We start from the raw sequence: 16065 nt of genomic DNA on the forward strand, positions 1-16065 counted from the left end.
AGTCACTTAGGCTGCATGTTGTTTGGATGGAATTGAATCAGCTGGGCTGCAGGGGACAAAGTAGCCATGATTAAATTAAAACCAGGAATAAAAAGCTTTACATGCAAATTCTAGAACTTGAGAAAAGAAGTTTGAGGACAAATAGCCCCTCGAGAGAAAAAGCTGATCTTATGCATGTGCCCAGTGTCCTGTCCTGATTTCATACCCATTTTCCTCCAGTTTCATCTCCAGCACAAGGAGCAGCATCTCCAGACATCTGTAGCACGTTGCAGAGAATGTATCTCTGAGCAGCAGCAGAGCTAAGAGCACTTTTCTGGATGCTTGTGTTCCTCAGTGAGACCCTGTTATATACACAGATGCTTGGCCAGGCCTTACCCAGTTACCTCCTCTTTTTTTTTCCCCCCTCTCATGACTTCTCCTGTGTATTGCAAAGAACGCTCAGAGAAAGTCAAGGAAGTCCTGTGTCTGGCCCAAAGGGCTGTTCTGTTGTGTCTCTGCTGATGGTAAATTAAAACAAAATGGGAGGTTGAGTAACTCTTCTTGGTTTGTACTTTTTACCTGTGTTTGGGTTCAGCTGAAGTTGGCATCCTGGCTTGTACACCAGAAGTGTTTTCAGGGTGAGCTACGCTGGGGTAGAGTGCTTTGGACTTCAAGACTATTTCTACCTCTTCCATCTATCTGTCATCAGTCTCACCAGAATTGCAGTCTTGGCTGCCATACAGGAATCCAGACTTTGCAAGCTTGCAGATATTTTCACAAATGCCTGTAATCAGGATTTATATGGGGGCACTTCATCCCAGCAAACTGGAAACTGTTAAATATGGAGCAGCTTTTGGAGCCTGCTCCAAAAGCCTTTTAATCAGAGTGGTCCCCATTTGTGTAGGTCACCAGTCACAATCTCCCTGTTCTGGTGCAAAAAGGACTGTTCTGCAATTTCTTTGTATCTTGTTGTGGAAAGGTTTTGCTCCATCAGTGTAGTGACAAAGAGCTTGACCTCAGGGGTGAGCTGCAGAGGCGGTCTCTTGATGATTCCTCAGGGATCTTTCAGCAGGAAGTTTGTACAGTTTTCCTTACCTATTTCTTGAATCTTAATTAATTCAACAGTCCTTTTGGTTGTTTTTTCCCCTTTGTGCAGATGCAGTGGCAGAACGTGGAACACGTTGGTGACCAGAGTCCTTATGTGACCTCAGTGATTCTCCACATTAAACAGAACGTCCCCATCATCCGTGACAACCTGGCCTCCACGAGGAAGTATTTCACTCAGTTCTGTATCAAGTTTGCAAAGTAAGTTACCAACATGGCACAGAGCTTGGGGGGGTCCCTGGCATGTAGCATTGGTGGCTGTTGGTGTCTGGGTGAAGATTCTCTCCATCCAAGGAGAGAAGAGAGAAATTTGGTGCATCATTTGACTCAAAATAACTTCTGGCACCGTAAGGAGGGCAGGTGTGATCAGTATATTCTGCCTTCACAGTCTGAAAGCTACTTTTCTGTGCAAAAATAGTTCAGTAAGGGAGGGGAAATACACATGCAGATTTTGGGGGATATTATGAGTGTATTCCTAGCAAATCACTTAATGTTGGGCAGCATGAAAGAGCTGGAAGGTGAGACATAAATTCCCTTGCCTCTGGATTTGGTGTTGAGGATGCAGCTCTTCAGCATCTCTCGGACATCTGAACAGTGAAGCTATGTGTCCAAACCCAAAATTCAGTTCTGTAGGAAGATACTTTGAACTCCTCCCTGCTTGCCTGTGGCCAGCTGAGCTTTGCATGCCAGTGCCCCAAGAAAAAGCCATGGGAGGACTCGGCCAGTTGTAGCTGCTGCTTTTGGGCTTGCACGTGGCTGTGCTGGTAGACTTGGGAGCAGCACCGCACGGATCGTGTGTCGCTCTAAAATACCTTAACGTTTCATTCATCTGTAATAAGCTAATCATCCTAAAATAAACTGGAGGGCCTGGCAGTGACTGTGTGGGTTTGAGACCAGAGCTTCAGCAGGGAAGGATGCAGCCGACGCTCCTGAGAACTGTTGGCTTTGCCAGGGAGACTGGCCTGAGGGTTTCGTTCCCCCTTTCTCTCCGGGAGTACTCATTAGGTTGCATTAAGGAGCAGTTGCTGATAAATCATATTATGACATTGCCCATAATCACTGTTTGAAATGCTGTCTCAGTGAAAATGTATTGCACTTAAGCCTTCTGTGTGGTTACGCTTGAATTTTATATCGCTAACGTGGTGATAAATAAAAGACCCCATTTACTCAGCTGTTCACAGCACAGTCCTAATACCTCAGCTTAGTTGCCTCCCTTTTAACTTTATTGCTAAGCACATACCAAGCAAATTCTGGATAAAATACCCAGAGCTCACATTTGAGAAAAGTTGAGCTCTGAGCTGAGTGCCTTCACCATGGCTTGTCCCACAGAAGAGCACAGAAAGCTGCAAAATGACCACTCCACTTCAAGACAGTTTTGGTTACAACTACAGCTCTGAGCTGTAGTGCATTAAACTTAGGACACAGTCCTGAATTCACTGTGGATCAGTGTAGAAGGGAAGATTTGATTCCTGAAGGTTGTTTTTGCCGGATCATTTAGAATCCTTCTGTACAGGTTGGTTCAAAGGAGAGCTAGCCCAATGGTAAGGGTGGACTGACCTACTTAAAATGCTTGTGACATTTTAATGTGTACAAACGTGTGTATTTTTGAAGCTCTGAATTCTTGTGGACTCTACTGGCCTGCCTGTTATAAATACCTGGCCTTTTGTGAGCGTCACAACATTGAAAATCCTTTCACCAGGCATTGTGCTGCTCCCTATGCTAATGCCTGTGTCTCTGTGAGCTGCCAGCCCCTGCTCTGCTCTAATGGGTTGTAGAAAGGGCTCGTGTTGAGTTACAGGACCACAGGGGAGAAGGCATCTAAAGTCACTAAATTTAAAACCGAGGGATCTGAGCCAAGTCTGGAAGAAGAAAAATGGCCATCAGAAATTGTAGCAACCCTCCAGCCTCATTTGTCATTTTTGTTTTGACCAATATTGCTCCCTTGAAATCGGGAGAAGGAGGCACTTGCAGGCAGGGTGGGGGGCTCTGTTCTCACTGCACCTCAGCCCTTATCCTTTGAAATCAAAAACCGCAGCGGTGAAGCGGCGGCTGCTGCGCCGGGATGTGTTTGGGAAGTCTGTGACCTGACCTCAGGGAGGAAGAGATTAGAACCGAGAGACAGGAAAAACAAACAGCTCTCCCACTTGCCAGCAGAGCTCCTGGCCCAGTAGGACCAGCCAGGCCTGGTGGGTGAGTGCAGCAGGGCTGCCCTGGCCTGTGCAGGGGAGTCAGGGGGAGGAAGAGTCTGATGAGGAGGATCCAGGAGGTTTTGAAGCTGAGCTCAGCCCAGGTGAGCGTGCCAGGGCTGGTCACCACCTCAGAGGGTGGCATAAAGCAAAGCCTTTCTCAGCTGCAGTGACTCAGGGACACCAGGTTGCTCCAAAGGATGTCCTGTGGTACCTCATCCCCTGTTGGACAGACAGACTGTGGTGGCAGCTCTGTCTGCCTCACATAGCCAGGCCCTGTGCTCAGGGCATCATCCTCCCTGCTGGGGGCTGGGAAAACACAGGCTCTGGCAGAGCCCCTCCCGCTGGATGGGAGCCCCTCAGATGCTGTGGTTTCTGTGCTTGAGGTTCCTAACCTGTCTTGCACTGCTTTATTGTTACACTGGGGACTTGTCGGCTTCTACGGAGGGTTTGCTGGATTCAGTTTTATAGCTGAAACTGTAAATGAATTCTGGCATCCAGTCTGGCTGTGCAGGCAGCAAAGGCATTTAGAGAACAAACCCGCGTGTGGAGCGTTACCCCAGAGTGTGCATGTACTGTTCACATCAGGACTGCCTGCTGGCTGCTGAGAGCCAAGCACTCAGGCCAGCCTAGGCAAGACACTCCAGTGAATTTTTCAGTTAAGTGCAGCTGCTCTTGATGGTCTCTGCTAGTCCAAAAAATAAAAACCAAAGGAAAAAAGAAAAAGACAAAAATACCAGGGCAGCCCTTGGGTCGTATGGTTTGTCTTCTCTGTCCTGCTGGAGTTGAGAAGCTGTTTCCAATAAGGCAGCATGAAAGAACAGGCATGTGGGGATGGAAGGTCTCTTTACCCTTCTGCATTGATTGTGGGTGGCCATCTCAGGGGCCTGGGAATTGTTTCATGCGGTTATATAGAAAAGATTATTAAAAAAAAAAGAAGGGAGGGGGTCCTTTGGCTGCTGGTCTGCCAGCCTGCAAAAAGAAAGGCTTTCCCTGTTTCTCATGCACAACATGAACATTAGCTCCATGCCTGACCTTGCAGAGGGAGGGAGAGCTGGACCTACATGCAAGATCAGAGGTGCAATTAATCTCTTGTGCTCTTCCACTTGTAGCAAACTGCTGCATCCAGAGCTGCGACTGAGCAATCGTTTTATAGGACCACCTGAGCTCCAGTTGTGTTTGGTGCTCTCTAAATGTCCTCTGGGAATCAGTTCCACACCTGAAAAATGGCCTTTTAAAGCAGATAAGTTACATCTCTGCTGTCATGCTTCCAAGCAACAGGAGACAGGCCTTGTTTTCCTCCTCTTATTTATATTTGGTTGCCAAGGTTGTTTCTCTGGTGGCCAGATTCAAAGCTGGGGCAGCCCAGTAGCTGGTTCTCAACAGTAGTTTGAAATTGTTCTCCTTGATACCTCTCCAAGAAAAGATGATTCACTGAGAGAGGTCGTGGCTGTGTCTGAGGGAAGGGGAAGGGAAGGAGCCTTTGCTTGGAAGGGCTCTTCTTTGAACCGTTTCTTTTGATTTGCTCAGCAGCTTGGCATGCTCTGTGCCTGAGTTACACTTTTGTCATTCTTCCATGAGAAAGGGCGAAAAATAAATGTCCTGGCTTGGAAAACAGGTGGCAGGACAAACAAAATGCTGTCCATGCTCCTTGCTTCGTGGGAAGGAAACAAATAGCTTGACAGATGCAAGGGGGAAACCATGCTGAATTTAGATCATCACCATATTCAGCACCTCATTCAAAAGGACAGAAAACAGACCCACTTCTATGAACTTAGGATGGAACCATTAAGATCTAAGACCTGCCACCAGGTCATGGACAAGGTCCTGGAAACGTGAGCTTTGTAGGCATTCAGCCAAAGAAGAGTATGTTAAAAACAAGGCAGCAAAAGGAAAACAAGTACGAGAGGTGTGGTCCTGACAGATGGAGTTTGTGTTGCTCACACTGGCCCTTCTCCTCATGTTGAGCTCCTGAGTTTCCCAGTGCTGCAGCTCAGTTGGGAAGGTGGGGCAGGAGCTTGTCCTGCAGGTGCGCAGCCAGCATTTCTGCTAGATCTGCTTCTCCACTGAAGAATGAAACTGCCACAAAGCCTAAAATCAAGAAGCAAAAATCTGAGCCCAAAGTTGATGCTCTGGAGGATGTTGTCCAAGACAGACAATATTGGGTGTCCATCTTTGCCAGTTCTCCCTGGTTGAGTGTACATAACTTGGTCACTTTTGTGAGTCTGAAGTCCACGTTAGTGAAGCAGGGTGATGGTGTTTTCCTTTTCACAAAACCTTTTCTTGTCTTGCTTGTGTTGGCCAGCAGCTTTCTGGAAGAATGCCTTTCTGTGTGAGTGTCCAGGGCCCAGCAGACCTCCAGCCTTGGCTGGACCTCAAGTTCAGTGTGTAATAGGCATGTTATGGAATTACTAACATGCAGTAAAATGTTGGTTCTGGATACAATCAAGAAACTTCCCCTCTGTGAACAGTTACACTAATCCTGGCCTGTTGCTGGTTTTATTATGTACAATAGCTTGTTTGCTTCTTCTTGACCCTGTACCGTGATACTTCATATATAGTTTATAGCAATTTATTTACACAGAGCATGTGTGCAACTTCTCAAGTAACTTAGCAATCAGTATGGATTAAAGCAAAAAATTGTCCCTAGGGTTGGTCAGTTTGTTATTTAGTATATTTAGTCACTCTGTGACTATATTTAATGTGGCTGAAGTCAGCTTGAGAACCAGGCACTGACAGTGTCTTTGGGGAATCCCATCCTGGTTTGCCTTTGCATGCTCTGTTACCACAGATGACTGACCCCAAATACTCACATGTAATTGTGTGTTTTTCTATCTCTTCTCTGCAGCTCCTTCATTCCCAAGTTCATTAACCATCTCTTCAAGTGCAAACCTATTAGCATGGTGGGTGCAGAGCAGGTAAGAACAAGTAATTGCATTGGCTGTGATATTTCGTCACTTTTGGGTTCGAGAAGTCGAGGCAGTTTTTGGTAAAAAGGGGCAGAAAGCTGAGTTACTGGTACAGGGCAGAGTGGAAGCAGGTTTATGGTGACACGTGGTCTCTTTGCCAATCAAAGTTACAGCAGCACAGGGAGCAAACCCCTCACACACCTCTCTAAGGTGTGGTGATGAGATTGTCTTCAGTGTGCTCACATCACACAAAGGGTAAGGAAGTTCCTTGTGGCAGAAAGTATGGCAAGGAGCTCCTGTTTTCTTCTCAGACAGGCTTGTTTTTCTGTCCCATCTCATTTTACAAAATAGGTCATTACTCCATTTCCCTCTGCTGCTACTCTGCCTCCTTCCCCTGCAGGATGGGACCCTGTGACTCTGTGAGGATGAGGTTTGGATGAGGAAGGCTTTCAGCTGTCCCCTGCACATCCAGCTGCTCCCCTGTGAGCTGATGAAAATAAAAAAAACAACCAAGCAGAATCATCCTTAATGGGACTGCTGTGAACTTCAAATTGGTCTTAAAAGCTGCTTGGGTTTTAGGCATCAAAGCTGGATTCTGAGCAGTGTCTCTGCAAAATGAAACAGGAGCTTTACATCAAAACCTTCTTCTTTCTTAATGGAAAGCAAATGAGTGAAGTGCAGTCCCTGCTCATCTTGTGTGATGAGCAATAACCTGAGAGTGATTAAATGAAGTCTTATTTTAAATAAGCATCTGAAGTGATTAACTGGTTGCCAGTGGTGGGCTTGTGGCTGATGTTAAAAGGTTTTAATATTACAGCATTGGAATAACAGGCCCAATTTTGTTCTTCAAAGCAGGCTGGGAAGGTTTTTATTAGCCTGGTTCACAGTGAATGCTTCTCATTTTAAGTGGGACATACCTTCCTGGGGTTAGATGTCCAGAGGTCTTCACAAGCTGGTCTTCTCTGTCTCCACGGGTCCTCAGTTGACTTAGCATCTTTTGAACTTCCCCCTGGTCACCTACCTGCATCTTCCCACGCTGGTTTCTCTCCCCTGGTGCAAATGTTACTGTGGAATATATTTTCCTGGTGTTCCTGGTCCTAAACACAGCTTTTCCTGCTATTTGCTAATAATCATGTATGAAATCTGGACACAGGTTTTTGGCACAGGGAACGAGACCTCTGAGGCTTCACTTTCTGTGTGTATCTCTCTGACTTAACAAGTCTCCATCTTGGGAAGCTTTGGCAGAGAGTTAGCAATTCCAGGGACCTGGAATGGGTAACAGGGGCAAACAGATGAGGGGACAAAGCCTGCAAGTGTTGCCTCTGTGGGACAGGCTGCAGGGTGTGCAGAACTTCTACTGGACAGGAGAGAGTTTAGCTGCTTATTTAGTACTGATCTAGTATAAAACAACGTACAGGCTGTGAGTTTCAGTGTCCCTGTGGGCAAAGGATGTTGAGCAGCTCTCAGTGGAGCTGTGTTATGTTGCAGTTTTCAAAACAAAACAAATGATCAAGTGGTTGAGTAAATGCAGAAGATGTGACAGAATGGGTGGCTGGGTGCAGGAGGAAGTGTGGTGATAATCCACTTGACCACAGAATCTAACAGCATGGCTACAGGTAATCAAGAGTGTTTCACTTAATGCTGTCAAAGAAGAGGACTGGAAATCCCTGCCTTGTGCCAGATGTTGAGCTGCCATGAGTTGTTTCAAGTGCTCTGTTAAAATCAAGGAGTGGTGCTGATCTGTGGCCATAGGTGATCGTGTCTCCTTGAACTGTCATTACGTGGGTCAGTCCCTCCTCTTCCTGCAGTCCAGCTACTGGGACATTTTCCAATGTGGGAAGTGTTAAACTTTTAAGGAGGTTGGATTATAGCAGCTAGTGGAGCTGCGTAAAAGGGACCTGAGTAACAGGATGTGATTAACTATTGCAGCTGCTGCTGGACACTCACTCTCTGAAGATGGTTCTCCTGGACCTGCCCTCCATTGGGTCCCAAGTGGTGAGGAAGGCTCCTGCCAGTTACACAAAAATTGTGGTGAAAGGCATGACTCGGGCTGAAATGATCCTGAAGGTAACTCAAGACTTTTGATAACCTGCCAGCCAGACTGCTGGACTGGGAATCAGAGCAAGCAAATTCCAGGGGGCCCTTCCTTTGAACACAGCAATCAGCAATTGCACGTGAACCTACGCGAGCTTGTCCGGATGTGCTGCCAGCTGTTCTGCAGCCCTGGTTTTGCCCCCACACTCTATTAACATCACATTTGAGTTTTCCTCCTCATTTTTCAAGGTAACCGAGGGCTCAGGTTCTGCTTACTAGGGGAGCTGGGGCACCAGATTCCCTCAGGAGCTGTGAAAATCAGAGCTAGCATCCATAAGAGGCTGTGGCAAGGCAGACCCTCCAGTTCAGGTTACTCCAAGCCTTTGTGTAGGCTCCGTGGTGCAGGGGAGCCAAGTCGTGCTTGAGTCACCTGTTTACTGTCTAGTGTAATAGCCAGTGCAAACATGTCTGGGTTACTGTATTCACCAAAGCACTTTTTCATTTTCCAGATCTGGTGCCTGGAAAATGACCCAAAAGCAGTGTGTTGTCTTCATAGAAAGTAACAAGCAAAACAATCTCCCCTCTCCCCCCTGTTGCTGGAGTTAAGAGGTTTAATCCCAGGGGAAGCCATGGGAGCTGTGCAGCTGTACCCTGCTCACCAGCAATGCTGTGAAGATGTTCCTGTGAGTGAATTAGTGGGGCCTGGGCTCAGGCAGGACAGGCAGCTGCCAGCCAGAGCCCCCTGTAACCCTCAGCAAGGGGGGTGCAGATCCTAAGCCCTCTGTGCTGGCCTGTGGCTCAGTGTGGCTTTGCTCCCCTGCCCAAGGTAAAGTCACAGCCCAGTTTGTGTAACTTTGCAAGTCCATGCTTTTGGGGTAAGGTGGTTTACATGTTAGTAGACATGTTAAAACAAGTCTAAATTTTCTTCCAAATGACCTAAAGAACAACACCCTGGTACTGCTGACAGAGGAGTGGGAAAGATCTGTGCCAGTTGCATACAGAAGCAAGACTTTCCTTGGAGCCTGTGTGTGAATCAGAAAAGTACCAGAGTTCATTTGTCTGCGCTTAATATCCCATTGGCTGCATGGGGATCGAGATGGAAGCAATGCAGGGAGTGCAGGGTGCAGGAGAAGCATGCCCAGGCTGCCAGCAGTGCAGCTCAGGCAGCAGGAGTGTCACTGGGCCCCTGGATGGCATGGACAAATTCATCCAGCTCCATCCTACACAGCACAGATGCCAGGGGGGAGGGCGTCAGGGTCTGCACATCCCACAGACCTGTTTCCTTTCTCCTCCAGCTATGCTGTCTGAAGTTCCAGCTTTTCATCTTGGCAGAAGATTTTTACAAGGGCTGTAAATTAAGGATTTATAAGTGTATACATGGCTATGATGTTTCATTGGTCTGAAGTGCAGGGAAAGAAAGAAATGTCTCAGTGACAGAATACAGTGTGGGGTGAGCTGGGTCAGTGGAAACATATGGAAACGTTTTCAGAGACAGGGAAGAGTCTGGGCCTGTGCTGTTTCTGCCCTGCATGCAGGCACACAGTCACACACACATGCTTCCCCAGGAAGATGGTTTGGCTGCCCAGCATTATCAAAGGGTATGTTCTCTGTGGAGCTCTCTGCTTATGGAAGGAAAATGTAACAATGACTAATCACCTTCCCAGTTTCAAGGCTGTTTTAATTTTTTTTCCTGACTTGACGGTTGCTGGGACTAAGAGGGTGTGAGCTCCAGGGAAGCCATCAGCAGGGGGTTCACAGCCTCCATCCCAGGCTCTCCAGAGAAGCTCACAAGAAGAGCTGCACCCAAAGAACAGAGCAGCTTCATGTGGCACCATTCACCCATCAGGTTATGTGTCAGAAGCAGATTGCTCTGACCCGTGCAGTCCTGGGGGCAGAGGGGGTGACTGCAGCGTTGTCACCTTCCCCTGTGACACTGTCCCTGCTCTGCTCCAGGCAGGAGGGACACACAGCCCAAGTGTGGATTTGGACTGTGTCCAGGCTGCCTGATCTGCTGGGGACTTTCAGAGTGTCCCCCTGCCACCAGCAGGCACCTCCCCAGCCAGTTTCCCCCATGCAACAAGATGAAATCTTGAGCTTTGATGCTGTGCCAGGTCCTGCCACCCCTGGTGTACAAAGTTCTGCTGCTCTTTGGAACATGATGTGCAGGCCCTCAGGTCCAAGCACTGTGCAGGGAGAGACCCCATCTTCATCCCTGCTCCTCACTTTGCTGCTCCTCACTCACCTCTCAGTTACTGGCAGCACCTACAGCCTGTCTTGTTCCTTAAGTGTTTTATTTTAGGAGAAGCCAGTCCTGCTGTGACTCGTGTGCCTGAGTTGACTGAGCTTTAACGCCCAGAATTTGTCTCATCTCTTTGGTCTTGTCTTGGCAGGTGGTGATGGCTCCACACGAGCCCCCAGTTGTGTTTGTTGACAATTACATCAAACTCCTTGCTGACTGCAGCACAGATACCTTCCAGAAGATACTTGACATGAAGGTTAGAACCTGTCCCATGGGGACATCCGCTAGTGTGTGTTGCGATTGTTGGTGACTTTTTTCAGTAGAAATATGCAGGAGTTTGGAGGTGGGAGATGCACTCTAAGGTGAGTGTATCCTCTCTACCCTGAAAGTGTGTAGAGTTGCTACTGAAAAAGAGATTTTCAGTTCACTTTTCATGCTCAGAGCTGCTCTGGCTCCCGGGGCTGAGCTCGGTTGTCTGGATCATCCAGAGCTCCACATGCAGCTCTTGGTGGGTGAAGAAAAGGTTGGGGTTTGCAATGAGCAATCCTGCAGCTATCCTTGTGCACGCCTGCTCCCAGAGCAATGTCTCACCGGTTTGCTTGACTGTCCCTTTCCCCCTGCAGGGCCTGAAGAGGAGTGAGCAGAGCAGCATGCTGGAGCTCTTCCGCCAGCGCCTCCCGGCTCCTCCCTCGGGGGCAGAGAACTCCAGCCCCCTCTCGCTGAGCGCCCCGACGCCCGAGCAGGAGTCCTCGCGGATACGGAAACTGGAGAAACTTATCAAAAAAAGACTCTAAGTGAGCAGAAAGGGAACTCTGTTGCTCAGGACTAGCTGCAGTGACTGGGAGCAAAGCTCGTCAGACTTGTGATTTTACAGTGTGCTGCTGCTGTGAAGTCCATCTCCTGTCCTTCCCGCGCCCTGGGATCTCTCAGCCCTCGTGTGTCGCGGCGCCGCGTCTCCGTTCCGACCCAGGGAGACTCCGACCAAGGTGTTTGCACTTAGCCTGGCAGGAATGAAAGCCAGGACGTGGCTAGGTTGATGTGGTGGAGAAAACAGAGGTATTTGGAAGTCAGCAGCTATGAAAATGGTTTAGGTGGATTGAGAGAGTGTTTGTCCTGGGTGTCCCAGGCTTCAGCCTGGCTGAGCTTCTGCTGCAGCACTGAGGATTTTGCCTGTGAGTCAGGTGTTACTGCCCACTCCTTGTTGCAGAGCTGTTCCTCTGTTTCATTATGTATTACAGGGGGCAGGAAACAACCCCAAACCACCACCACCACCAAAAAAGCCCTTTAACAGCTGGGATCCACCCATCTCCAGCTCCACTGGATTAATGAGATGCCCAAGAGAGAACCCCAAAGCAGATTTCCCGCAGGACAGGCATGCACAAACCACCAGTAAAACAGCAAGGCAGATCCTTTTCAGAACAGGAGGAAAGGGCTGAATTAATGCCTTCTGCACCTTGGCAAACCTCCTGCCAACGAGCCAGCAGCCTCAGTCACTGTTACAGCTTAAAGGCCAAACCAGACATCTGCAGAGCCCCTCTCCAGCTGCTTGTTATTTCTCTGGCCCCTGCTGGACTCGCCCGCTGTCCCTGAGGGGAGTTCCCGCGCTGTCCCTCGCCCTCTCTCCACAAAAGGCCCTTCATGGAGCAAGTGTCAAACAGCACCAGCCCCTGGCTCTCCTGCCAGTCGGCGTGTCCCCAGCAGGGGTGTGCCCCTTTGGCACCTTCTCTGCCCTGCAAGGAGAGATGCTGGAAGTGTTGTCTTTAACGAGGAGCCTGGGACGAGACATTTACACCAGCCTCAGACCTTGAGGGCCTTCCTCTCCACCTTTTCCTCCAAGCTTTAGCTTGCACCAGTGCAGAAGGGAGGAGAACCAGAGGTAAAAGCCAGTGTGGAGCAGAGTTGGGGTTGGTGACATCCGTGCCCTGCCCTTTGTGTGAGTTTTCCTGAGGAGTCTCAGTGCAGGGAGGCATCACCTCCTCATTAACAACACTGGACTTGTTCCCAAACTCCTGTGTACCCTTTTTAGGGGACTTTGAAGGCATATGGCCAGCCACCAACATGGGTTTAGGGGCAGACCGACCAGTTGTGCCTGCTTTACTTGAACTCAAGCTTCACCTGCATGTGCAGGAAGAAGAAGTCCCGTACCAGTTTGGCAGGTGAGGAGCTATTGCACTGTCATATGCCTTCTTGAGAGGGTTCTGCTCCCCACCTGGTCAGGTTCAGGCCTTAGGACCATATTTATCAGGGGCTGTGCTCACTTGGGCTGATAGTACTCACTGCTGCACATCTGGGAGGGCCCCAGCATCCTGAGAGCTGTAGTGGTGATGTCTGTCACAGTAACAACACCCGTGGGGAGGGATGGCAGTTTCCCATCACTCCAGTTTTATAACTCTTCCTGAGTCTACTGCTGCTCCATTAGTTTCCTCTCCTGATTTCACCTCGGGTGACAAACGATGGAGCAGTGGCTGAAAGTGTGTCAGGAACAGCTGTTCCCCAAGGAGTGATTATCCCAAGGTGCACGTGCAGGATGGTTCACACCTTATCAAATGCAGTAGCCAGGGAGGAGGGAACATGGGTTTGCAGAGATTAATTATTCCAGTAGAGGGATGAATAATTTATTTTAGATTAATTTTTCGTCACTGTGTCAATTAATGACTCTGTAACTAAATTATGAGTAGCTGAAGATGATGTTCAAGTTATCATTGTTTGTCTTTCCCCAAAGGCTTCCCCGGTTTCATTCTCTGCATTTCCTTCTGGAGATAAGAGGAAATAAAAAATAAAAATGTGGGGTTTTTTTTAGTTTCAGCCTTTGAAGAATGCTACAGGTTTGGGTGTTGGGAGTTCCACTTTTAGAGAGTAAGTCTGCATCTTTCTATTTTGGGTAGAAGGGTTTTGTCACCTTGGCTCTTGGGTGTTTATCAGATTTGGCACGTCTGTATGTGTGTGTCAGCTGTGTGGAGTTTACACTCTAGGGAACAAAGGATGGTTTGTTTTCTGTATAAAATGCCACTTTTTACATTTTTTGGCCCAGGTGTAGTTCTGGCTGTTGGTCAGAGTGTGACACTAAAATGAATTAAATGGTTACGATGTTCATCTGCTGGGTGTTTTCTGTACAGCTGCCAGGCAGCAAACCCCCAGGCCAGGAGGACCTCACCCAAAACATACAAGCCCCAGGGCTGTGTGCTGGCCATCCCCTGCTCTCTCCTGCAGCCTCTCTCTTTCCATCTTCTCCTGCTCCAGTGAGCAGCTCTCCACAGGCAGCATCTGCATTCACAGCAGCTCCCCGCGGGCGGTTCAGCAGAGCTGACCTTGTGCCCCTAAATAATCAGATCATTTCTGAAGACATTAACTGCTGCAGAGATTTTTTGAGAGATCCTCATTCTTCCTTTGCAATTAAGAGGTAGTGCCTTCTTTTCCACACGAGGCGTGATGTTGGAGGAGTTTCTTTTGCTTGGAGAATTAATGACTCATTTGCTTTCCTCCTACCGGTCCTGCCCCTCCACCCTTGGGCAGGAGCAGCCTGCACCACCCGTGTTTATTTCTTTCACCAGATTTACAGCTGTGACTTGGAGCATCCCAGTGACTCGTGTCCAGGTCTCCCCAAGCTTTTTCTTGGCAGCAGGTGGTTGGGTAGCAGGCATGGATGCTGTTGGGCAGCATCAGGCCATGGCTCTGCTGCCCTTAGGAGAATGAGGGGAGCGTTTGTTCTTGGGCCACGTCAGAAAGGTCTTGGCAGAAGGTATTCCTCTGCACGCCTGCTCTGGTGGGGCTGGTTACACCAGCTAGTGCTGCAGTCACCCCAAATCTAGGTTAAAGCCTGTGCTCCTTCCCTCCTCCCAGGCAGAGCAGCTCCACTGGTCCCGAGCTGGAATCCAGGTGGGAGCTTGTGGCTCAAGTATGTTGCCAACCTCACCCTTGAGGGGACATCTGGGACTGGCAGGGGTCACCAGGACCAGTGGTCAAGCTGTGGGAAGTGGCTGTGCCCTCCTATTCCAGGCAGGACACAGAGCTTTCATGATCCCATGGCAGGGAGGAAAATCAGCCTTTGTTTGAGCCCCCCTTGCAGCACATGGAGCTTCCCAGGCCCTGGGAAAGCCTCACTCGTGGCAGTTGGTGAGGGCAGCAGCAGGGCTGTACAAGCCCATCAAACTCAGCTTTGTCCATCCCTTCCTCCTGGGTCAATCCCACCCGCTGGAAGTGTTGCTGTGAGCAGGGCTGCAGTGCCCGGCGGCTCCGTGCTCTGCACGGCAGGAAGCAGCCAGGCATTTCCCATCATTTGGAAATAATTTTCCATCGTTATCAAGTAACACGGGATTCCCCTGCCTGCGGCCCTGGCCCCCTCGCCGTGTCAATGTGCCTATTGTTTGGTTGCTGATTAAGCCAAGCCCGCCCAGCCCAGTGGAAAGTCCTTTATGGAAGGAGGATCTTGATAAGATACTGTGCACAGGCAGTTAAAAGGTAAATAATGTGGACAAACATGCTGTGATGTACAGGCAGGGGAAAAGGGGGTTGCACGGATCAGTAGAGTTTGGGAGGCTTAGAAGGGCTTTCCAAGAGGGCAGGGTACGTGTCCTCAGAGCAGGGCCCTGTCTGCGGTGGCTGCTGATAGTATCTGAGTTACTGAGAAGCTGAAAATCTGGTTAAACACTTCCCTGAGTTTGCAGCTCTGGTCATTGGTGCTGCAGGAGATCCTCGGGTCTGTAGATCCCCCTCCTGCTCAAACTCCCTTTCATCTGCCAAGGCCAGAAACAAATGCCTGGAAGGGCACAAAATTTGTGTCAAGCCAGGCCAGGGCGGAAGGGTTTTTTTCTAGTAAATAAAGAGCAGCAAGATTTCCAGCAGCCCGTGCAGCTGTGCAGCACCCTGGGCAGAGCTGGCTGCAGGTCCCTCAGCTCCCCAGGCACTGAGATCCCTCGTGCTCGGGCCCCTCAGACCCAACCCCTGGGGAGCAGCCGTGCTGATGCCCGCAGCCCTCGGAAGCAGCTGCCGGGAGGTGCCACAGGTTGGCTCCCTCCTCACTTGCGCTAACTTGGATTCTCTGCAGCGTGGGTTTTAGCCCAGGAGCTCCACAGCAGCTCTGAAATAATGGTCGTGTTCATCTGGAAACTGCTCCAGCGCCTTCTGAGGCCTCTGATTTCATGAAGGGCTTTTATGAAAGGAGGAGGCTTTGGAGCAGGGAGCGATCAGCTTTCCATTGCTCACGGAGACCAGAATCTCTTTTTTTTGGGGATGCATTTAAATCAAAAGGAAGAAAACACCTGTCCAGCACATTTGCTTAGACCCCAAAGATTTCAATCACTTTTTTTAATGCTTTTTTTTTTTCTTTCTTTCTTTCCATCTGCATTTTTCAGCAAAGACAAACAGCCTCATAGTATTTCTTCAAAGGAATGTAAATTCCTTGAGGAAGTCTCCGGAGTTCCCAGCACCACATAGCTGGAAACCACAGACGCCTACGGCTGAAAGTTCTGCTCTGCTTTTAATTTTGGGGCAGGGAAGGAATTCTTTTCAGGGGTTTGGGTTCACTTGTGCTGAGCCCATCAGGCCAGACTGCTTGTTGCTGCACAGGGGAGTGTTGACTTTGGCTGGCTGCAGACAGTTGCTTTCCCTCCACAAG

General features: G+C 49.1%; 1 protein-coding gene across 2 annotated transcripts in view; it reads left to right on the plus strand.

Annotated features, from left to right (window-relative positions):
* The window catches only part of VPS53 (VPS53 subunit of GARP complex), a 60719-nt gene extending 47175 nt beyond the window's left edge, over positions 1-13544 (plus strand). For both annotated transcript variants that reach the window (XM_051635710.1, XM_051635711.1), the window contains exons 18-22: positions 1136-1284; positions 6118-6187; positions 8108-8245; positions 10603-10707; positions 11075-13544. In XM_051635710.1, coding sequence (XP_051491670.1) covers positions 1136-1284; positions 6118-6187; positions 8108-8245; positions 10603-10707; positions 11075-11245 — 633 coding nt within the window. In that variant the 3' untranslated portion in view covers positions 11246-13544. The remainder of the gene's footprint in view (positions 1-1135; positions 1285-6117; positions 6188-8107; positions 8246-10602; positions 10708-11074) is intronic.
* Positions 13545-16065: the final 2521 nt, after the last annotated feature.

This window comes from Apus apus, chromosome 18 (assembly GCF_020740795.1).
Source record: "Apus apus isolate bApuApu2 chromosome 18, bApuApu2.pri.cur, whole genome shotgun sequence".
Taxonomy (NCBI): domain Eukaryota; kingdom Metazoa; phylum Chordata; class Aves; order Apodiformes; family Apodidae; genus Apus; species Apus apus.